The sequence below is a fragment of the Lepidochelys kempii genome, chromosome 5 (genome assembly GCF_965140265.1).
Source record: "Lepidochelys kempii isolate rLepKem1 chromosome 5, rLepKem1.hap2, whole genome shotgun sequence".
NCBI lineage: Eukaryota > Metazoa > Chordata > Testudines > Cheloniidae > Lepidochelys > Lepidochelys kempii.
In genome coordinates, this window is record NC_133260.1 from 131495045 (window position 1) to 131518523 (window position 23479).

General features: G+C 41.3%; 1 protein-coding gene across 14 annotated transcripts in view; it reads right to left on the reverse strand.

Annotated features, from left to right (window-relative positions):
* The window catches only part of NRG1 (neuregulin 1), a 707377-nt gene that overhangs the window by 24827 nt on the left and 659071 nt on the right, over positions 1 to 23479 (reverse strand). For 12 of the 14 annotated variants that reach the window (XM_073345927.1, XM_073345922.1, XM_073345924.1 and 9 more), the window contains 2 exons: positions 14143 to 14272; positions 4726 to 4784 (listed from right to left, as the gene is read on the reverse strand). In XM_073345927.1, the coding sequence (XP_073202028.1) occupies positions 4726 to 4784; positions 14143 to 14272 (189 nt within the window). Of the gene's footprint in view, positions 1 to 4725; positions 4785 to 5405; positions 5454 to 14142; positions 14273 to 23479 lie in introns of those variants that run through there. The other 2 variants (XM_073345932.1, XM_073345930.1) reach the window with 2 other exon arrangements.

The following is a 23479-nucleotide window of genomic DNA, read 5'->3' on the forward strand; positions in this document are numbered from 1 at the left end:
TAGCTCCCAAGGATTTTAATGGGAGTTAGGTGCCTAAATACCTTTACAAATCTGGGCCACAGGAACTTAGTAGCCTCGGTCCCATTGAATCTCTACTAAATTGCTTTTGAAAATTTGTGTTCTTAAGGCAGTTTTGAAAATGTGACCCCAAGTCTAATTTAAATTTGAGAAGACAGTAAATGTTCACTTTTGAGTGATCCTGCCCATCATATCAACGTCAAATAGTTTGCTACGCTCCAGAGCATTGGTCAGGCAATTTAGATTGAAAAAAAAAAATGCGGCCTTTGACTTTCATCTTGGGGTGAGATGAAGAATAAAATTTTCAAACATGCCTAACTTAGGAGCCTGAGTTCCACAAAATGTCAGTAGGACCTAGTGCCTACATAACCTAACCACTTTTGAAAATTTTACCTGAAAACTTCTAATACCTCGGTAGCCAGGGTTCTATTTTGGAAATTTGTATGATCTTAGAGCAAATCTGCCAACTGTAAATTTCAAAACCTAAAATATAATTTATGTGTAAAAACTGAAAAGTGAGGGAGTTACTGTACAGCAATCAGCAAGTCCAGTGAGAGCTGGAGTTGTCACTACAGTACGTCAGAACTTAATCAAACCTTGCCCATCATCCCCTGTAATTTATTGGCCAGACAAATCTCAAGGTTACATGACAGAAGAGTCTCATAATTTTCATAAGAAATTATTCAACCATGAAAAAAAATGATCACCAAGCCTGATAAGGCTAAAATTGACCAAATTTAATAAGTGATGTGTATTGCAGGTCTTACCTTCAGGAATACAGGTTTCTTTCCCACATTTAGTCCCTTCTGCCACTCTAATGCATTTTATGTGAGTGTGTGCGTGTGTATATGTGCACATACACACAAATCATACATACCCCCCATGCAGATGTACCATACAATCTACTGAGAGACTCACAATTAAACTTACAGCCATGCAAGGGGTCCTCAGACCACCAGGGACAGGATAAAAGGAGAAGATGTTTACCTGTTCCATGCTGACTGAGCACTGTGGATGTAACCTGAATCCCTGGGGAATATATTTTCACTAGTTCTGCATACATTCCCTTTAGACCTTCTCCTGACCACCAGGAATGAATCCCCTCCCCACCTGGCATGGCAGATGAAGGCAGTAGATTGTACTTGGGTTTTGCCGCTAGGGTCCCAATTAAAGGGTGCTGTAGGGACTCCCAGATTTTTCACAGGTTCATAGATTCCAAGGCCAGAAGGGACCAATGTAATAATCTAGTCTGACCTCCTGGCCACAGAACTTCGCCAAACTAATCCCTGGAGCAGATCTTTTAGGAAAAACAGCCAGTCTCTGCTTGAACCAGATCTTGCACCAGTCATTAACTGTCAGTTTTATAACAAATTGTGCATCTTATTCCCCTTCCCTCACGATGGTAGGAAATTTTGTCCACTTGCAATCCTGATGGTAAATTTTGCAATACACGAAACCTGTCAATTGTCATGTTGCAGTGCAAGGCCCTTTAACCACGATAGAGCATGCTCATGAAGCTGGAAGCGAATGACCTTGCCAACGTCCGTGGTGTAAAATGCTTCTACAATGTTTCCTCCTCTACTTAAAGGAAGGAAAAACTATTTCTATGGGGGAAGGTGCCTTAACTAAGATACCTATGAAAAATACTTCTCTTTTCAGTGCAGTATGAGGAGTACAATAGTCTTAGAGATATCTTTTTGTTTGAACACCTGCATATGTTGAGTCCAGTCCAGGGCTCCGTATCTAGACAACCTCTTACTGGGGTATGTGGGGTATGCTAAGGATGGGATTTTCAAAAGCACTCAGCATTGGCTTCGCTCTGCTCCCGCTGACAGTCAAACTCCTTCTGACTGCAGCCACAGCGGAACGAGGCCAATGCTTTTAAATATCCCACCTTTTAAGCTGAATATTAACAACAGAAAAATGACATTAGGATTTTAATCCATAGGTCTTTGTATGGAGCCACATTGAACCATCCGCTTCAAAGCAAACGTGCCCCTTGAAATCAATGAGGACTTCTGCTTGAAATTGGATGGCGCAATCTAGCTTCCATTTTTTTCTTTTTCTATTGGTGCTTGCTTTGTTTAACATCTGATTTGCTCAATGTGCTTACCTGACTAAACTTAATTAAATCAATTGCTCAGTATGTGGGATACAGCATAAGCTCTTGCCTTTCAGCCCCAGATATAATGTTAGAATGATTCTTCAGATCAGGCAAAGTTCTCTTTTTAATTGTATGGCTTGACCTATACGTGGCTGTAAAACAAATGTAATAGAAATGCTTCTTTATTGATTTTTCTGGCTACACTGAAATGGGCTCTCCTTGGTCTACTTCCAGAAGTGTCATTTTAAGATTTGTTGCATCTTAAGAAATGCCACTTTATGCTTCAGATCTACTGTATATAGAAAATGGTAGAATAAAATAAATAGGCTAGATTTTCAAAGTAGCCCAAGGTAGGTAGATAGGTGCTCTACACCCACTGAATTTCAATGGGGTTGTCAAAAATACCTCAGTGATTTAAAGACAGGCGTTCCATAGGCTTGTGCTCCTCAGTCCCTCGGAGTATTTCTGCACAACAAAAAGCCCCACAACAGTGAGTCTCAGAGTCTGGGTCACTCTTGGGCTTCTGTTGTGGGGGCTAAAAATTGCAGTGTAGACGTTTGGACTCAGGGCTCTGAGATCCTCCTCCATTGCCAGATTTCAGAGCTCCAGTCCAAGTGGGAAGTCAACATTGCTATTTTCAGCACTGGAGTGCAAGACCCAACAGCCCGAGTCAGCTGACCTGGGCTCTGAGACTCGCGGCCTCTGTTTTCTTTTTTTTTTGCAGTGTAGACATATCATATCTGTAGGTGCCTAACCCCTCAAGGGAGTCGTGAGGATCTGGATCTTAGGTGCTTTTGAAAATCATGGCCTTTTTGAAAAACCCAATGACTTGTTTAAAAATCCCAAGCATAGTTAGAAAAATTAAAAACAAATGAGAAAAAACCCCCAAATATATTATTTTTCTGTGTGGAAAAAATGAACTTGTGGTTCATGTCTGAGTCTCCATTTGAATTAATTTTGGAAAAGTGTAATTTAGCCTTTGCACTACTTTTTTAAAAAATAAATGTTGTAACACTTGTTAAAAGCACAGAAAATTTGGTTTTCAAAATAATAAATTAATGTTCATAATTACAAATCTAATACTCAGGTACAAAAGGACTGCACAGCCTAGAAAGGTATTTTAGTCTTTTGGTTGATACATGTAAGAGGCATTTTAAAAATTACTCACACTAATAAACCTTTTAAAATGCAGTGTAAAATAAATACTAGAATGCTGTGCAGTCGAATCGCCTGCCATTGTCCTGGGGATTTACCAGGGTAACTCCCATGATAGACAATATGAATTATGTATGTACATTCTTTGTTCACTGATGTAAGAGAAGACCTATGTCTCTATTAGGGCTCCAAAATGTCCAGTGTGTGCTAACAGCTTTTTAGCCTATGTACTAATGGAAATCTAAACTGAGCAATCATGCAGTCTCTGAAATCTTTCAATGCTAGTGAGTGATCCATCAAAAATAGTTCATATAGAACTGCCCTTACATCATAATGCAGTGGAACGCCAGCAAAAATTAATTATGAATAGCGAATGTGCATTAAAAATGTAAACCCCAGGCAATTTCCCTCCATTTTACATCTGACTTGGTTATATCTGAAGGCACAAAATAAATATGCAACGTACTTCGCACTTTCTCACTATTAAATAATAATTAATAGTTAACAAGACCATCCAAGAGGAAGTTTATGAAACTATGTCTCTAAGGCCCCAGTCCTACAGTGTGTGTGTGTCCAAAGGAGTCTACATGGCACATTTCTTCAGCCATTTAATCTGGCTCTGAAATATTTGATCTTTTGCACCTGTCCCCCATAAATAAGAAATGTCAATCAGCATCATTTAGGTCCCCTTCCCCCCTTCTCTTTCTTCATGTAATTTTCTTCCTACTGAAATGTAAAATGTTTGGATAATAAAGGAAAAAAAGCCCTCACTCCTGTTTGAGTGTGTTCATTTGATACACCTGGAGCATGTAAGCTTTTATTTTCCAAGGCAATTTATGTATATCCCTTTTGTTTGGAAGGTTACTATCTTTATAAAGATTTTATAAAGCGATTGCTGTTTTAGTGCTGGGATTTATTTCTTTTAGCAAATAAAAAGCGAGACTTTTAAATGACAGGTTTCAGAGTAGCAGCCGTGTTAGTCTGTAGCCGCAAAAAGAAAAGGAGGACTTGTGGCACCTTAGAGACTAACAAATTTATTTGAGCATAAGCTTTCGTGAGCAAGTGAGCTGTAGCGCACGAAAGCTTATGCTCAAATAAATTTGTTTAGTCTCTAAGATGCCACAAGTCCTCCTTTTCTTTTTTTGAGACTTTTAAATGTATCTTTGAACTTCTTGTCAGCTACAACTCCGTAGGACGTCATTCAATATTAATTTCAGAACGCTCCTAAGTCTCAAATGCCTAAACATCAATGCCAACAAATCCAACAGAGTACTGCAATTGCTTTTGTTATCATTTTCATGCAACAAGCAGAGGCAATCAATATTAGGCCTCAGGCAATAAATCTAGTTACAGGTAAAAAAAAATCGGAGGAAAGATGCAGCGACAAAGAAGCAGCACTGACTAAGCATGCTCCTATTGAGGCAGAGACAGAAAGGAAGTGGACGTACTGTAGAAGCTGGCCATTACGTAGTTTTGGCAGCGATCACCAGTAAATTCATTTGGGCACCTGAGAGGAAAAACAAAAAAAATGGTAGAGAAAACAGAGAAAAGAGAAGAGGTGAATATACACTAAGAAAGAAGCTCCTTCAGTGTGAACTGATTTGACTTGGTGAGTTCACCTTCAGAAACTGAATCTTGGTTTAGCATGTCAAAATGGCTCAAGATGCTGAGAGCAGCCCACTTGCTTTGCAGAAGCCCCAAACCAATCGAGATCACAGTATATTTCAGGATGCAAAAAATTCACCATTCCAAATTTCCAAATCGCTTTTGTAAAGTAGTATTCGCAAGGCAGCTAGGAAATGAAATCTGTACAACATTCATCTCAGTCTACATATTCCTTTAGGGTAACAATTTGCAGCATTTCACCAACCAAGAAAGTTGGCAGAGTGAAACAACAGCAACAAAATTCTGCAGAGGATGAAAAGGATCCAGTTAAAAAAAAAAGTCACACAAACTAGGAACATTTTTGATGCGATAATGCCATGGTGTACAGATTAATAATTAAGAGATTCAAGCCATAATCAGAATCAAAGGATGCCAATTCCAGCTGAACTGTGAAAACACCAAGTAATAGTGATTGTGTTGCTGTAGTTGGGGAGAAAGCAAAGTTCAGATTATTTTAACATACTTTCTTGGTTTTGGATTTTCATGGGCAGAGTGTCAGTACATCTTGCTCCAGTGAATCCAGGTTGGCACCTAAAGGGCAAAAATGTGATAAGCAATAGAACACCAAAACCACTGAACTATCAGACTGATAATTTTTTTCCTATGGAACATGGAAAGTCTCTAAATGACTTCAGGGGCATGGGGGCCAGAAACTAATGAAAAAATATAATGAAAGAAAAAATGTGTCCTCGGAGAATTATCATTGTGTAAAATTTAAAAAAAAAATTATTCAAGAAAATCTGTGCAGTTTTAAAAAAAGTCAGCTCTAGTACAAATGGACTGCTCATTGTTCCTTCCTGAGACACTGATTACGGAACCACACCAAGTTTTCCCAATTAACGACACGGTGTTGGACAATAATTTTACATCCTTGCCTTCAACAATCATGTATATTGCAGGACCTATGGAAAGTCTACGGACTTTGCTGTTTCTTTAATAGCACATTCTACCTTCAAGCTCATGCTTTTCTTTCTTTCTTTTTTTTTAAACACAGCTTTGTTCAAGGCAGCAGTTATGGTTAAATGTATTTGAGAAATGGAAAAGAGGTAGACCAAAAAACAACAAGCAGGGAGGTAGATATAAGTAGCCTCATCTCATCTCATCTCATCTCATCTCATCTCATCTCATCTCATGGAGCACACATCATAAGCCTTGGAAAAATGCAACATGAATTCGACTTTGGTTGTAACGAGGAACGTCTCTCCCCCATGTTGTCCATGACCTCCTTTCTGCAGCTGCGGCCAGCTTTTCCTTCTTCCTCATTCTCCTGGACCTCAGTGCAGCTTTTGACATTGCGTGGGACTTCATTCTGTAAGGCCGGCATAGCTACGCAGGCTTCTCTGGTTTCCTTAGAACATGATTCTGATGGTCCTCTTATGGAGTCCCACAGGGCCATCTGCTTTTCTCCTACCTATTCACTCCATTCTCAGTGTTCTACTAAGTTATCTGACTTTTACCTTCATGCTAAATCAAGTTATGTTGACACATTTAAATTAAGTTATATTTATGTCAAGTTATGCTTTATTCTGTTTGTTTCTAAAGCACTTCATGAGCTTGCTCCAGCCTGCTTCTGGTCTCTCTCTCTCTAATTCTGGCCTCCCATTTGTACCTTCTTGCAATCTAAATTCAAGAGCATTCTGCTCTGCAGCTGCATTCATCTAGAACAGTCTTCCTGTACCTCTTCAACCCATATCAGATTTTCAGCTGCACTGAAATCTCATTTCTCCCTTGCCTGGCTTTTTAAAGTTCTCTCTCCCTTTGCTCACTATTATCTGTGGCATTAATTAACAATAAGGATATTAACACACTGCACTTACATAGTAGTTGTATTTTTTAACCTTGTAAAGTGTTTTGGAATTTCATACAGAACATACGATACAAGATAAGCAGTGTTAAATACAAATGGATGCATCTTTGTCCAGATGCATTGTACAAGATTTACTTTCTTTCAATACAGGTACATTTTGAGTGTCTGAAGAGGTTTTTTCTAAACCGATTGCTGTAGAGATGAATCTGTTTATCAAAGGAACAGATTTTAAGCTTTCCAAAGCACGGATCCTGTCTTCTGATATGTTTGTATGGCCTTAGCACATTAGGACCCTGATTCCAACAGGGATCCTTGAGCACTACCATAGATAAATTCAATAAAGAATGAAATAATAAAGACAGAGGAAGGTTATGCCACTGGGCAGGGAAGTAGGTTGAATTTGGATTTGTATTAGCAAACTGGAAGAAACAAAACTGCAATAGAGTGTTTTATCCTGTTAATTTAATTCTTATTTTACACTAGGCTTTTACTGTTAAGTATCCATCCTCGTAGTAGTAGTAATGATACCGTGTTCTTCTACAGTGCTTTTTATTACTAAATCTCAGACTAAGGGCCGTTCATGCCTACCCTGGATTTCCATCTCCTGACTCAGGCCAAACTTTAAATGATGTCTATGAGCATTTTGCTGATTAAAAGGCTCAGGATCAGGCCCACAGTCACTGGCCTCTGGGGTCCGCTTGCTCCTTGTTCTATTCCTGTTGTCAGCAATGGGTGCAGCTGCATTGGTGTTGGCAATAATTTACATGCTAGTGCATTTCCAGTCTGATCGGGGTCAGGCTTCTTGACACAGCACTGGAAAACAATTTAGCTGTGTTTATACTGACACTTAAACTGTTGTCAACACTGGTGCAGTTGCCAACCATTGCAAACAAGGGCCCAGTGTGGACAGAGGGTCGGATGACCATTTCCACTTCTGATTATTCGTGCATGTGAAAGGCATTTTATTGCGGACAACCAAAATTCAGTGCAGATTACAATTCTGCCTGTCAAACTGTCTCCTCTGGATTATACATGTATGAACAGGCAATATTTGAAAGTACCTTCTTATATTGTAATTTCTCCAATACTGTCACTAGTCATCACTCTCTTTTTTGGTTACCCACATAGCATTTTCAATTCTTTCCTTTTCTATATATGGGCCAGTGTCCACGCTCAGTTACATCAGTGTAAATCAGAATAAGGCCAATGAAGATAAGAGCTGCTCTGGATTTACAGTGGTATAACCGAGAAATTACTCTGGGCCTGTATCTTCTCTACTGGCTAATTAGAGGCTATACCAACTATTTATTAAAGAAATTGGATGGCTTAAATCATCAGGACCACAGCCTTTTCCTTGATCCGATAAAAGAATAATCATAGAATATCAGGGTTGGAAGGGACTTCAGGAGGTCATCTAGTCCAACCCCCTGCTCAAAGCAGGACCTATCCCCAATTAAATCATCCCGGCCAGGGCTTTGTCAAGCCTGACCTTAAAAACTTCTAAGGAAGGAGACTCTACCACCTTCCTAGGTAACGCATTCCAGTGTTTCACCACCCTCCTAGTGAAAAAGCTTTTCCTAAATATCCAACCTAAATCTCCCCCACTGCAACTTGAGACCATTACTCCTTGTCCTGTCCTCTTCTACCACTGAGAATAGTCTAGAACCATCCTCTCTGGAACCACCTCTCAGGTAATTGAAAGCAGCTATCAAATCCCCCCTCATTCTTCTCTTCTGCAGACTAAACAATCCCAGTTCCCTCAGCCTCTCCTCATAAGTCATGTGTTCTAAACCCCTAATCATTTTTGTTGCCCTTCGCTGGACTCTCTCCAATTTATCCACATCCTTCTTGTAATGTGGGGCCCAAAACTGGACACAGTACTCCAGATGAGGCCTCACCAATGTCCAATAGAGGGGAACGATCACGTCCCTCGATCTGCTCGCTATGCCCCTACTTATACATCCCAAAATGCCATTGGCCTTCTTGGCAACAAGGGCACACTGCTGACTCATATCCAGCTTCTCGTCCACTGTCACCCCTAGGTCCTTTTCCGCAGAACTGCTGCCTAGCCATTCGGTCCCTAGTCTGTAGCTGTGCATTGGGTTCTTCCGTCCTAAGTGCAGGACCCTGCACTTATCCTTATTGAACCTCATCAGATTTCTTTGGGCCCAAGCCTCCAATTTGTCTAGGTTCCTCTGTATCCTATCCCTGCCCTCCAGCGTATCTACCACTCTAAAAGTTTTTCTAGTCCCTGATGATTTTTGTGTTTAGTGATTTTTAAGTTTGTAAAACGACTAGTCTCCATGTTTTGACTAACTGTACATATTAATAGAAAAGATCAAGAACAAGTCTCTTTACTATAAGCTAATATGTAGTATAGGTAGGTAGCACAGGAATATGTTATCAATATTTACATGAACCACTGTAAGAACTGTGCCTTTAATTGCTTAGTTCAGAACTGTTAACACTATCCTGCCTCTTGACCCACTCAGACTTGGCAAACCTTTCAGTTAGCACTGTAATAAGCTTACCTTTTTTCCCCTCAATTAACAGTTTTCTGGATCATCACATTAATTAATTCCTACTCAACCCATTCCATTTGCAAACAAGGATATAGACAATTATAAAAATAAGAAATTCATTCTTTTGTTGTTAAGCAAAGTCAAGTAATGTCTCTGCTAGAAAGAAGCACTGTTTTCAACCACCGAAGCTGTAGCATAAAATCACTTTGAGGGAATAACAGCAGCAAAGGCAACACAAATTGTGTGGTGTGTTACTAAGGAAATATCAAATTAGCGTAATCAAAAATGGGTTATGGAAAGACTGTTCAAAACAGGGCTTGAAAAAACATGAAGAATACTATATAGAGTCTTCTCCAAATAAAAGAGATCTGCTAACCACTCTCCTTTTCACAATACGGTTAAAATACCACATGGTCTGGCACTATTAGACTTCGGGTAAAATTTTCAAAAGCACCTCCGTGACTGAGAAGCCTAAGGCGTGGGCTACACCTAAACATTATATTGCCTTCGTTACATTGCCCGGGGCTGCATAAAATGTCGCGCCCTGTGCAACACAGTCAGGTTGAACTAACCTCCATTATGGAGAAGGTTCGGTCAGCGGAAGAATTCTTCCATCACCCTAGCTACTGCCTCTCAGAGAGGTGGAGTAACTACAGCGATGGAAAAACCTGTTTCCTCGATGAAGGACGCATCCAAGGTAAGGCGTGACAGCAGCATGCCCTGTCGCTATGATACCGTAGTATAAACGTGAGTCCCATTTCCAGAAGTGATGTAGGCACTTAGAAGCCTATGTTTATGCCTGCACTGCTCTCAGAGGTGTGACTGCCGCTTGTAGACATACCAGCCTAGCTTTAATCTAGCTAGCAGGCTAAAAATAGAGGCGAAGACCTGGTGATGCACAAGGCTGCCTGGGATTGCAGGTGTGTACTCGTGTTGCTAGCCCACGCCAGGGTCTGTGCCACCCTGTCCTCACTGCTATAGTTAGCCAGGCTACCTAGCTGAAAGCTAGTGTGGGTATGCCTACTCAAGCTGCAGTCACATCTCTGATTGCACAGTAGGCATACCCTAAGTCTTACTGAAAGCAAATGGGTACGTCTATAGTGGAAGAAAAGACCCATGGCATGGACATGGCTGGCTCAGACTCACGGGGCTCAGGCTGTGGGGGCTAAAAATTGCTGTGTAGATATTTGGGCTTGGGCTGGAGCCTGGGCTTTGGGACCCTTTCCTCTTGTGGAGTCCCAGAGCTGGGCTCCAGTCTGAGCCCAGTGAACTCAAACCAGGTGGCCCTGGCCAGCCATGGGTGTTCCATTGCTGTGTAGACATATCCAATGAGGTGAAGGCTTCCAAGGCCCAGATACTCAAAGGTGTGTAGGTGTCTAGCTCCCATGGGAGTTATGCACCTAAATACCTCTGAGGACCTGGGTCCAGGTGCCTAAATCACTTTTCAAAATGACTCCTTTCTCATTTAGGCACTTTAAAAAGTTTTACCCAATGTCTCATTAAAAAAACCCTCCAAACCCTCTTTTTTTGACTGAGATTATTCTGTTTAGTCCAGGATTGTAATTAGATTACACAAAAGAGAAATGTATACAACACTGTGCCACTGTAGATGTTGCTATATGCAACATTTCAGGTACAGTACATTGTAGATACATACACATCTCAGAAATAAATCCAGGTAACTAACAAACAATCAATTCGCTCAAAATTTATACTAGTATCAGTGAAAACAAAATGTGACACAGTGTTAATTATTATACCTTCAGTTTTTTGGAAATCACTTTTGATTACACAACTTCTGACTTTAGCAATAGGAGACAGATTCACGGGGGGCTTACATGACCAGAGACATTGCCTGGAAAATTCCATGGTTGTTGTGCATCTGAGTCACATTTTTTGATTCGTGTTAAAAACAATTTAGAACAATGAGGCTCATGCTTTAAAAATTTTGTTTTTGCTCTCAACAGATGGAGCATATGGAAAATGTGAACTTGCTACCAAGGCAGAAACATGAAGAGCAAGTACCATCTTTCAAGTTTTTTGATTCCATGGGCACATTCTGGAAAAAGATTTGTTATCACAGTAGAAGGAAGCAATGTGTCCTTGACAGATATTTGTTTTAACAGACACTTAAAAATAGACATCCGTATCTTTAACCATGCAAGAAAATAATGCTACTTTGTTTCTTCAGATTTGCAGTATGTACCCAATAAAACACAATTCAGATTCTCATGTCACTGTATCGCAGAGACATTTGTCTTGTTTTGTTACAGTATAAACAGCTTCAGGGCTGGTAAATATCAAAGAGACATAGCAGAAGAATTGCAAACTAGTTGTGAGCTTAGCTCTCCTTTACAGTGAGCTCCCTTTCCACTGCTTTAGTATAAATAAAAATCAGATCCTGTGATTTTACATTGTAATGACTTCTCCAGATATTTCTTTTGCTACCCAGAATAGTGCCCTGCACAAATTTTAGGGAGTTATTTTTGTTTTCACTCTGATTCTAGATTTAACACTTATTTCTTTTCTACATCAGAAAAAATAATTTAAGAGGGCCTGGTACATTTAACACAAAATAAAATTACAATAATAAAGTGCAAACACTGTCAGATCTGGCTATTTCAAAAAGTGTCTTGAAATACAGTGAAAAAGAGGTGACTCTAAATTCAACAGAGCAATACCAACGAATAGTAAAAATGTTCTGCACGCAGCAAACGTGTTACGCGCACAGCCATGGGGGCTGCTATGAAAAGTTCTGAAGGGGGTACGAGGAGGAAATGAAGAGGTGGAAGCACTGGAGCTGGTTTCTGGTAGGTTCCCAGGGGTGTAGTATTAAAATTGGGTCATCCTGCACTGCTCGGTTACGATGATCATGTAATTTTAGTGCAATTGTCCCAAATCAAAGTTGGTGCTTTTACTTTAAAGAAAATGGTTATAAACAGCAATAGAATAAATAGTCATGATTCCAGCAGCTTGGGAATTCGTGACAAAACAAATCTGGTTAATTGCAGGTAAGATCCACAGAAAAAGGCAAAACTGAAGTGAACAGAAAGCGTTTCACTAGAGTGCAGCCAGTATTTCCCGGAAGCAATTTCTATCTTCTCCTTTCCATGTGAAAGCAAGGTATCTCTCCACCCGCACTTTACATGAGGTTGCAGAAGAGCAATTATTGGGTTTTGATTTTTAGCCTTTATAAGACTGAAAATTCATGTGATTACACCAGATTGTGTATCTTACTGACTAGCTTCTGCTGCCTCTCTTGAAAATGCTAATATTCTTACAGAGAAAAGTTCCCTTAAGGTTCAGTTCTTCAGGATACTGAATGCCACGTGCTGAAGTCAGTGAGAATTCAGAGCACCCAGTTGCATCTGGCTCTGGTCTGTGATCAGCACCACTGCAGCATCCAAAGGTACCTGTTGTACAATGTGCTATGGCAAGATGCAAAGCTTCAGCCACAGCAACTGAATTTATACTTTTCAGAGGGGTAGCCGTGTTAGTCTGCTCCTCGTTGTTTGTATTTATCCTGGGTCTTCTGCAGAATAATGGGCTGGTGGAGGCTATAATTTGGACTTGTTTGTGACAGCGAAACTAGGCCTCGATTCAAGAAGGGTGCTCAGGCACGCATTTCAAGCTAAGAATGTGCTTGAGTGAATTCCTGAATATGGATCAATGTTAGCACATCCTTAAGTGCTTTCCCGAATCAAGGCTCTGTGTCTAAAACACTGACATCCACTGATGAGTTCAGATGGCAATCTACATTGCTTATTATGAAATGTGCATTTAACAAAGTAATAACTCCTGTTATTAATTTGACCTCATTAGACCCGGCGACTTTGTAGTCACCTAACTTCAAAACAAAACATTTTCTGGTGGCACTAAGTTTTCTAAATAATATTTTAATTGATCTTTAATAAGTCATTTGTTTTACTACAACATGTTAATAAAAATTAACTACTGTATGTGCTATACTGTATGCATGTGCTATATCAGACATAGTTATTCCACAATGTATCTTTTCATTATTTAATCAGTGATACCTGTCCTCTAAGATCTAACAGCCACGATTTCAAATAATAGTTATCTCAGGGTATCCATATGCCAGCTGGGCACATAGCACTATCTGTATTATGAAACCATCTGTGGAGTTTTAATAACTATTGTGTGAGCTATCTATAGGCTTGGCTTCATTGCAACAGTGAGTACACTTGAGTTATTCCACTAGTCTAGACTAGCCTCTCAGATGAGACCAACCACACCATGAAACAACACTCCAGCTACAAAGAGTGATGGGATTAGCGGCACAGTGATTGGATTAGCAGTTGATGAGTTGTTGTAACTCGAGCTATTGCATCCCCACTGCATTATTAGCTCAAGGGTGTCAAGTGGCTTCTCTGCTCTGGGCCAGAGCTAGAGAGATTAAAGCTAGTTTGGGTATGTTTACATGAGCAATCACACACCGTGATTGTAGCATCGACAAACCCCAAGTGTCAGCACCACTCAGGTTTCAACCCCTTCCCTCATTCCCCACCCCCCCCCAAATAAGCTAGCTAGCTCGAGTATAGAGCACCACTTAACTTGAGCTAAAGATTCTGTGTAGAGATGGGAGTCAGGTTAGGGGCAAAACTCAAGTTATACCTTGAGTTAACCTTGCAATGAACATGAGCCCTGTTACACAGGAGTCATTCTCAATAGCTAGAGAGTTTTCATACCAACTCTGCCACACAAAGGTGAAGATGCGTCTAATGCTTCTGTTAAATATCTGCTGGGCCGTTTGTGGGAGAGAGAACTGTTCAGATATTAAAGCAATTACTTTGAGAAAAATTACACGAGAAACATGGTGGCTCCACTGAAATAAGCCAAAGGCTTCTTACCTGCACAAATATCTGGGGGGATTTGGAAGGTCTTTGACCATGTAACACTCTCCCCCATTGACACAGAAGGCTTTCTGCTTTATGTCACATTTTGTGAGATGACTTGTCCCAGTCGTCGATGTAGAAGTGGCTGGAAGAGAGAAGAGAGAAAATACAATTCAGGATGCTTTGGTTCTTTACTGAACAGTCTTCGGATTTGAATACAATTTAGGCATGTGTGTGGAAGAGACATGGGGTAGGGAAGAATTAGTCATTCTTGTGAGCTATCTGCATGTGGCCTCCTAGAAATAATCTGAGTCATGGAAAACAATAGTTAGTGGGGGCAGTATAGTGCTGACCAACTTAAAGAGCACAAAGAGGTTTACAATTCTTAGACATGCTCCATGCACATAAACTGGGAGAGTTTAAAATTCCATACTGCAACCCATCAAGCACCTGTAAATTCCATCAGAGCTCAAGGACATTTCATTAAAAGGACTGTGTAATTTATCTATGAAATTACTTCAATTGCAGTAAGCCTATTGTGATAAGATCTTCAGAGCAAGGATTGTCAGTCACTATAGGTTTGTGAGGCCCTCGATTGGTTGTCCTCTAGGTGCTACCACAATATACATGTTAAATAATAAATATTAATAATACTATATAATGTGATATTATGACATTCCGGGATACAATCCAAACTAGTGAGGGGCTCGGTCACCTCTGCCCTGCACCCTTGGGTGCCTTATAATGCTTTGCTGATATAGCTCCCAGTGGGCCACTCACAAACAGCCTTCAAGCATGCAGGTCACCCCCCCGCCCCCCACCCCGAGTGCCTGCCAGCCACACATAAGTCACATTCTGACTTCTACCACCTGGCTACCACTTGCAGGGTGACCGCAACATGCTTCCAGTCCTGGAATTTCCTCCAAAACCATGTGTTCTGCACTCTCCTACCCTTTCCTGGACAGTCCAGATATATTAGGTCCGTTGCCTCTCTAAGAGGCTCAATATACAACAGTTTGCCACCCTAAATGGAGTTACCCACATAGCTCACAACACTGGATTAGTTCTGACTGAAGAATAAAACAAGTTTATTTACCTACAAGGAGAGATATTTCAAGTGAGTACAAGTATAAGGCATTAAAGTCAGAAATGGTTACAAGAGAAATAAAGAGAAACTAGAGTGAGTGAGTTCAAGGTGAAGTCCCATAACACTGCTGACCAAACTCCCAGGTCAGGCCCAGCTCCCAGAGTCTACGAGCTGTTTAGACTTTGGGAGCCGCAAAGCAGGCAGGATTTCTAAGGTTTACCTTATTAATTTGTTTATATTTTGTAATTTTGTTTTAAAGTTAACTGATCCAAAACCATCCAGCTGTGCATATAGCTTGCTCATTCGTATAAACCTGAGTTCCTAATGCTGTTTTCCAGGGCCTCCCTCCCTCCTTCCTTCTATTTGTTTGCACCCACTTGTTACATCTTGGGTTCTGATCCTGATTGGGGCCCCGAGGTGCTAATGAAATGTGAACAATTAATAGTAAATCCTGATAACAATCCATTCCTTTCCCCTTGCCCCTCAGGTAGGCTCAGTTAAATGAAGGCCATATCTGGTCTAGGTCAATAGACCATGCTTTAAAAGCCTGGGCTAACATGTTTTAACATGATGTTTCACCTACTGTAGAGAGTGCGTCATGCTGGCTGGTTGTGGTCAACCCTATGGGGAAACCTAGTCTAAGCATGGCTGTAGTAGTCCAAAGACTCTGTCAAGTGTGAGGTTATGTCTACATTGCACAGCCTAGGTCAGCATAGCCACCTAGTATAGATGCAGCACATGCCAATGGGAGTTCTTCTGCTCGTGTAGGAACACCAGCTCCCCAAATGACATTAGCTATACTGACAGAAACACTCACATCCCTGACCGAAATTAGGGATGTAAATGCTGTTTAATAAGTTAACCATTTAAATGATTAAAATATTTTGTTTAAACGGTTAACAGAGTAAGCAGCTGGGCCCGCTCTGGCCAGGTGGTGCTGCTCTGGCTGCTTCGGCTGGGGGCCATGGCTGGGCCCACTCCTGCTGGTGTGGGGCCGCTGAGGTTAATGGTGAAGGCGGTTAACCGGTAAGACTAATCGGTTAACATTTTACATCCCTAACTGAAATATACACTGGTGTAAGTTTTAAGTGTAGAACAAGCATACGTTGAAGTGAATGTGGGTCTCAGTAGGTGATACATTTTAGACTGGATAGGACTGGAAGGTGTAACTTACACTAGCTTAGACTCCCTTCTGAATTTAGTTCAACCTATGAAGCTTGACTGCGTATTGCCCTCCTTTTAGCCCCTTTAAAACATTTCTTCTTGAAAGTAAGACCATTGTTCTGAAGACATCCTATGGTTCAAAAATCTAATGCATTAATTTGAAATGAAAAGCAATACTGTCTGCCTGAACTCCCACCGGCAAAGCTTATTACTACCACGAAGACTAATGGAATGTTTGAAATTGAATTATAAGGATAGTTGTAGGGAACGAGCCTGTAGCTATCTATAATTGCTCCGGTCATCCTGCTCGGCACTTTTTCTTTAAGCAACAGCTAGATCAAAATTGATCATCATGGAGTTTGGAAGTAACCGTTAGTGCCTTGCTGATGTAAAGTGAACTTTGGATGGCTGCAGTGGCTCTGAACAAATTGTGAGAGATGGGAATACAGTGTCATTCTCAGACAAACCCCAGGATAGAAGGGATTTACATAGTTTTGCCAGGAGTTTTTTTTCCCCCTCACTCTTAAGTTTGGCATTGTGTGTCTTATAAATCTTATGCACGTTTTTTTCCTGTCTTTCTGATAGACTAGCACTGCAGTCTCAATCCACTCTGTCCTCAGTCAGTTAGTTCTGGAGACAGCTTGTCTTTGATGCATAATTTTTGGTGGATAAACCAGTATTAACTCTATCCGCTGCATGTCTATTTTGCAAATTAAATTTAAAAAGCACCAAAATCATGGTGTTCGCTTTCCCTTAAACCCACATGGCGGAAGAAATGTTGAGTTCTGGAGCAGGTGGTCCTCAGAGCAGATTTCACTCAATCCATAACAAGCCCCATAGCTCTTGCCTTCCGTAACTCATAAAGTTCTCAGAGGGGGCCCTGAGGGCCTGAGTTATTTTACAATGTATTGACAATGAGCTGCAGCGGAAAGGCATAGCACAGAAGTAGCTAACATATTTCTCTGTTACGTATTTAATCATCTAGTCAAAATTTTTACCCTAATTTCATTTCTATTTTATAAGCCCATATTAAATAGGCACGAGTGATATGTATATCTATTTGCATGATCCACTTTCCCTAATTCATTGTCTTAATTTCCTTAAAGGATAAACCACAAATCATAAAACAATTTGTAAACATCAGGCATAAGCAGACATTTAAAAATACTGGGTGTTCCATTTTCTTTTTTCATGACTGCGAGCAACATTTTCTTTACTAAACAACTGGACGCAGCATAAATGACACGTAACATTCTCACTAATGCAAATATTCACAAGGCAATGAAAGACAATGAAACCTCTTCTCTCCTGAGGGAGCTACTCGAGCACAAATAGAAGACTAGAGAGGTATCCTAGATACTATCTTTCTCAAAATCGTAGACGTTTTAGACACATTTAATAACCGTTCTCTAAAAAATGCTTCACACTCCACCCAAAAGCCTCAGGGAAGCCCAATCTCTTAATTCAACCTTAGCACAACTTCACATCAGACAGTCATTGCAAAGTCATGGCAATTTTTTGCTTACCTGAGAGATCTCTAACCTTTCTGTGTCTTGAAACATGGAAATGCATGCTCGTTTGGATTCTCTCTCTCCCCCCTTTTCCCAAAATGGAACTCTACAGTAAATAATGTTGCTACAGCTTTAGGACACACGGATCCTTTATAAGAGCCTATGACTCCATCTGCTACCACTGCCAGAGTTCTAAGAAGGCTCCGTGTTCTCATTGCGAGTGAACATCTGTGCGATCTAAGCACAATAGAAGCCTATGCCTATTTTAATCTAGTTTCTGCAGACATCGGTGTAACATCAGAAGACACACTCTCAGCCACCCAAGGTGACAGGTAGGATGTCAATGCTCAAGTGAAGAGAAAATAAAGTACCAGCCTCAGTGCACAGAAAGGATCATTATTCTATCTGAAGGCAGCTTATAGGTCATGAATAAGATTAGTTGCTGAATTGTAAGTAGACAGACTTGTCTCCTTTTGTGAGACGAGATGAGAGAGAACGCTCAGTATATCATACGTTTCTATGACTAAACACCACTATCAACCGCAGCCTAGTTATAACTCACTCCAGCGAGAGAGACAGGGACAGAGATGAAAAAAGAGACAACTCTGAGACAACATATTCTGAAACGATGACACCACATATCCCTAAATGGAATCAGCCTTACTGTCCCCACATTCTCCCAACTGGAGCTCAATCACCCTATTCTATGCACAAACCCAACTCCCTACTGACCTGAACATTAGCCACTGAAAGATCTGCAGGGTGGATTAATTTCCCATATGGCCTTGGACAAGTCACTTCATCCTTGTATGTTTCAGATTAACCATCGGAAGGCTTATCCTGCTAAGTAATGAGCATCCTCAACTCCCACTGACTTCTTTGCTTGGCACCTCCCAAGAGTGATCCCCATAAAACAGAGTTAATAATATTTAATTATCTGCCCAACTCCAAGACATGCTGTAAGATTCCTTTATGTTTATATAGATCCTCTGAAGAGGTATTTGCAGACAGCTGCTAATGGGTAAAGTTCCCAATACAAACACTACACAAACAGAAGCTCGCTGGGTAGGTTTTCCACTGAAGTCAACAGAAGCTCTTCCATTGACTTCAATGGGAACAGAGTTAGGCCAATACCAACTGCTTTTGAAAATTCCAAACTCTGTGATTTTGGAACACACAGGAGAAATTTAGTTTCACCAGAAATATGGATGGATATGTTCCAGCTTCTTTACATTTCATGCTTTTAAAAAGGAAACTCTAGCCATCCTTAAAACTACACACTGAAATTTCAAAATATAAGATTAACCGCTGGGCAAGAAAAAACTGCTAGAAAAATGTTTGGTGTATTATAAATAGGCATTTTGGGTCAAAAGACCAGATTCATCAGTATATTCTGGCTGCTTTGCATCACTCTGGTGATGCAGTGTAGCCAAAAGTCCCGTTTGGCTGGCAAATTACTACGATAATAAGGGCTTTAAAGAGCCAGGTTTGCATCGCAGGCATGGCATAAAGCAGCCAGAGCATACTCATGAATTTGGCCTGTTCTAGTCAATTGCAAAACTGAGGCACATATAGAAGTAACTTTTCAAATGAGCAATTTGTGATTGCCCAAGCTTTAAAACTTCATAATATTCACGCACAAATCAGTATTGTGTGCACACGTTTGTGAGAAAATCTGGGACAAAAAATACAAGGATCCCTACAATGGGTAGAATACACACCACTGCAGGCCAAAATATAAAACAAACAGAGGAAGACGCAAAGAATCACAAAATCACAAGTTTCACCAAATGCCTTTGTCATCATAGTGTGAAGCTGCAGACTTTTGGAGAGAGAAAATGGGTAGATGTATCAGCTTACATTTATCCAGAACCTTTTATTCGGATGGCTCCCAAAGCATTTTACAAACTGAACCAATAGAAAGACCATAACCTTCATCCATCAGTGAAATGCAGCCACCTCTGAGGTGAAAGATGACCACTGTTTGTAATAGTACACTGCAAATCTACATATTATTTTAGCACAGGAAGCAAAGACTAAATTACCCAATTAAAACTGCAAAGAAAATTTTAGGTTGGCAGAATGCAATTATGTATGGTGAGTTGGAATCTGGCCATAACACAGGGGTCAATGCTCCTACCCTTCTGAAGAATGCCATAGGATCTTTAGGACTAGATTCTGCCACCTTGTGAATGTTGAAGAGTATCTTTCCAGGTGGTTATTTGTAAAATAAGATGCTACTCAATGTGAGGTAGGGTGGCAGAAAGTGGCCTTGAATGGCCAGGTTGTCCATTTTGTCAGAAGGTTGACAACTCCAGTAACAAGACTCCATGTTGGGGCATCAATTCCTACTGACTCAGAAGTGCTTGCTACCTACTGTACCACCATAGCATAGAAAATGTCTATCCAAAATGTGAGGGGGTCGGGGGAGGTTGTCTCAGCTTTTTGTGACATACCTGTGAAGCCACAGACACAGCACAAACATTTCTAAGCTAGTGTGCAACATCAGAACAATGTGAGGTAGCACCTCACAACTGAAAATCAGCTGTGTGTCATGCCTTTCACTTCTTCAACAAGCATGTCACTCTGTCTGGAGTGGTTCATGACCGTGAGTGCCTACCTCAAGGCAGACTGTCAAAAACAGGGCAGATACCCCAAACTGGCGGTATGTTCTATAATTAGTGGAGTGGGGGCAGGGCCTGGGGCAGAGCCAGGGGTTGAGCAGTGAGCACCTGGAAAGTTGTCACCTGTAGCTCCAGCCCCGGAGTCGGTGCCTAGACAAGGAGCCGCATCTTAACTTCTGAAGAGCTGCATGTGGCTCCGGAGCCACAGGTTGGCCACCCCTGCCTTAGAGAGACAAGGTGGGGGAAGTAACATCTTTTATTGGACCAACTTCCGCTGGTGAAAGGGACAAGCTTTTGAGCTCACACCGTGATCCTCTTCACAGGTTCTAGCAGAAGAGTTACAAGATCTGTGGCTTTTGTTGTTGAATGGCACATTTCGAGAACACACTGCTTGGGCTAGTCCATAGGATATAACCTTTTAAAATAGATATTTAGCCTTAATCTTCAAGAAGGACTATTATATTAGTCACAGTGTGGATGATATTCTGTGTAAGTTCACAGAAGATCTTTTAAGGAGCCAGTTCTGCTTTTAGAAGCCAGAATCAAGCACCTTAACAGCCAGGGAACGATTCTATAGCTCTCTTACAGTGGCACTATCTCTTTGAAGATCAGGGCCAGCTAAAAGGAAACAGGAAATCACTGGGTCTGGGAGATAGAAACTTCAGGAAAGTTTGAGAGAATGTAAACTGTTGTTGAACCAACGCAGTTTGTCCCGCTCACCTCCATGATACAGAGTCAGAAGCAATTTCCCTTCAAGAGTGCAAACCGAAAAAAGAAAAGCAGAAAACTAAAGACTAAGTCTTCAGTTCCTTGCGCCAGATCGCTTCCTCCCTGATAGGCCGACAGACTGACCCAGTTGGCAGCAGCAGTCCGGCAGGATCTGCACAGCATCTCAGCTCACCGCGGAGGGCTGAGAGGAGACGTATGCACCAGGCAGCATGACCAGGAACATTTTTGTTTTGTTTACTTTTGAGATAGAGAGGGAAATTTAGAGGCTGTTTTTAAGGAAGTCTGATTAGTGTTTCATATGAAAACACGAGATGAGACGTGAGCCCTGACTGCACATAACACAGGGGAAATTAGAAACTTGGGGAAATCTGTGATTAGGCGAGATGAGCACAGAGAGACCTGGCTTGCAATTGGGATTTCGGACAAGCAACTCTTTACAACGCTACAGATGAGGTCAGCTCTCACTTCAGGGAAATCGGAAGAGGCTAAACAATGCAGCAAGAGATGGCAAATTCACTGGTAATGGGGGGTTTAAATGCCCCCAATCCAATTGGAGGACAGAAGAACAGCAAAATAGATGGTCATGTTGGGGTACATGGTACAGATAGAAAAAATGCACAAGGTATGGCCAAAAGGTCATGTGTCTAGGAAAGTAGGCTCTGAAAACATGCATGGGAAACCAACAGTCGAATAGGTAAGTGCCTTATGTTTGGGTCCTGTGTCAAGCATCGGAGAAAACGTTCGCATTTGGAGTGGGGAGACAGACAAGGAGGCAATTGTGGCTGCTATTATAGAAGGGACATTCCAAAAGCTGACTTCCACCCCGAGCTGGAGAATACACGTTATCCTGAACAATCTGGGTGGCCAAGTCAACCGGGGTAGGGAGTTTGTGGCTCATCACAACCCATTCATTTAAAGCCTTTGCAGACAGGAGGCCAATGCAAATGATTTACTGAGCTGCAAATTCACAATATAAATGTGCAAAGAATCCTGGAAGTCTGCAACGCATTTGATGAGAATGGTCTCCTATACAGAGGGCCGTATTCTCATTTACAGTAGGTCCCTTTGCCCAGCTCTGGCAGTGCAAAGGCATTTTAAAGTGGGCGTGAATGTAATTTATACTCTGAGGCCTCTTCACAATGCCTACAGGGGTCCTTGTGTAAATGAAAACCAGGCCCTGAGAACCTATGAAAATAGATATGGTCCCGTTATCAATCGAGTTGCTCAGAGATGCTCATGTCAGTAATACAGTTCTAGAAATAAAGTGGACTTATATACCCCTTCTTTTTCTTAGTACAGCTTTCTCAGGTGTACGGCAGATTGATACCTAGTGGGAAATTAATCAGATACACTACATATGCTGCATAGATGCGGGCAGGAAACCTTGAAGACAAATGCCAGGAACTTTCCTGGCATACTCAAGTGTTAGTATCACTCTTACATTTTTATTCCTGATCAACACACTTGCATAATACTGGTTGGCCTCTATGAAAAGGAAATGATCCCTTGTGAATGTCCTAGGCACTGCTTATACAGCTTAATGTAACACGCTGACAAGTTTCAGCTGCCCCAAAGAGAAGACAAGCCTGGAAGCATCAGGGGAAGGTTTCTAATGATACTCAGAAAAAGAGACAGATAATACGAAATAGGATAACGGAGCTAGTTCAGGAAATGGAGCCAAAAGTGCATCCACAGTGGGCCTGTGAGTCATGGGGATCCCCGCCCCAACAGGGCCAGGTGGAAATGATAAGAGGGATGTTACTGCACATGGAGCAAGAGCTCTATAGCAACTAGACCCTGAGGAGTTTGGAGAAACAAGATGGCTCCCTTTCATTACAGCCCCAGCAAGGCTACATTTTAGGTTTCTCCATTTACACAGGAATTCCCTGTTCCCTGAATTCTCTCCACAGAACCACACCCAGATCTCCCTTGGCTGCCAATAAGATTGTCAGTAAGAGACAACTGGAGTGATGTTTTTGTAATTAGGACACTTGCCTATTAGGAAGTGGGCTGACACCCTCAGAGCACCAGGAGCCCTATTTCATACATGCCAATGAACAGACATCAGAGGCACACACTGCTACAGAGGTATCTACAAAGCTGACCTGGATTTGAACCAGCCAACTAGACATGAAAAGGGTCTAGCCTCGCTCTTTATCAAGCTGCGGTGCCTAGCACAATGGTGCCCTGATCCTGACTCGAGTCTCTGGGTCTGACTGTAATATAACCAGTAACAT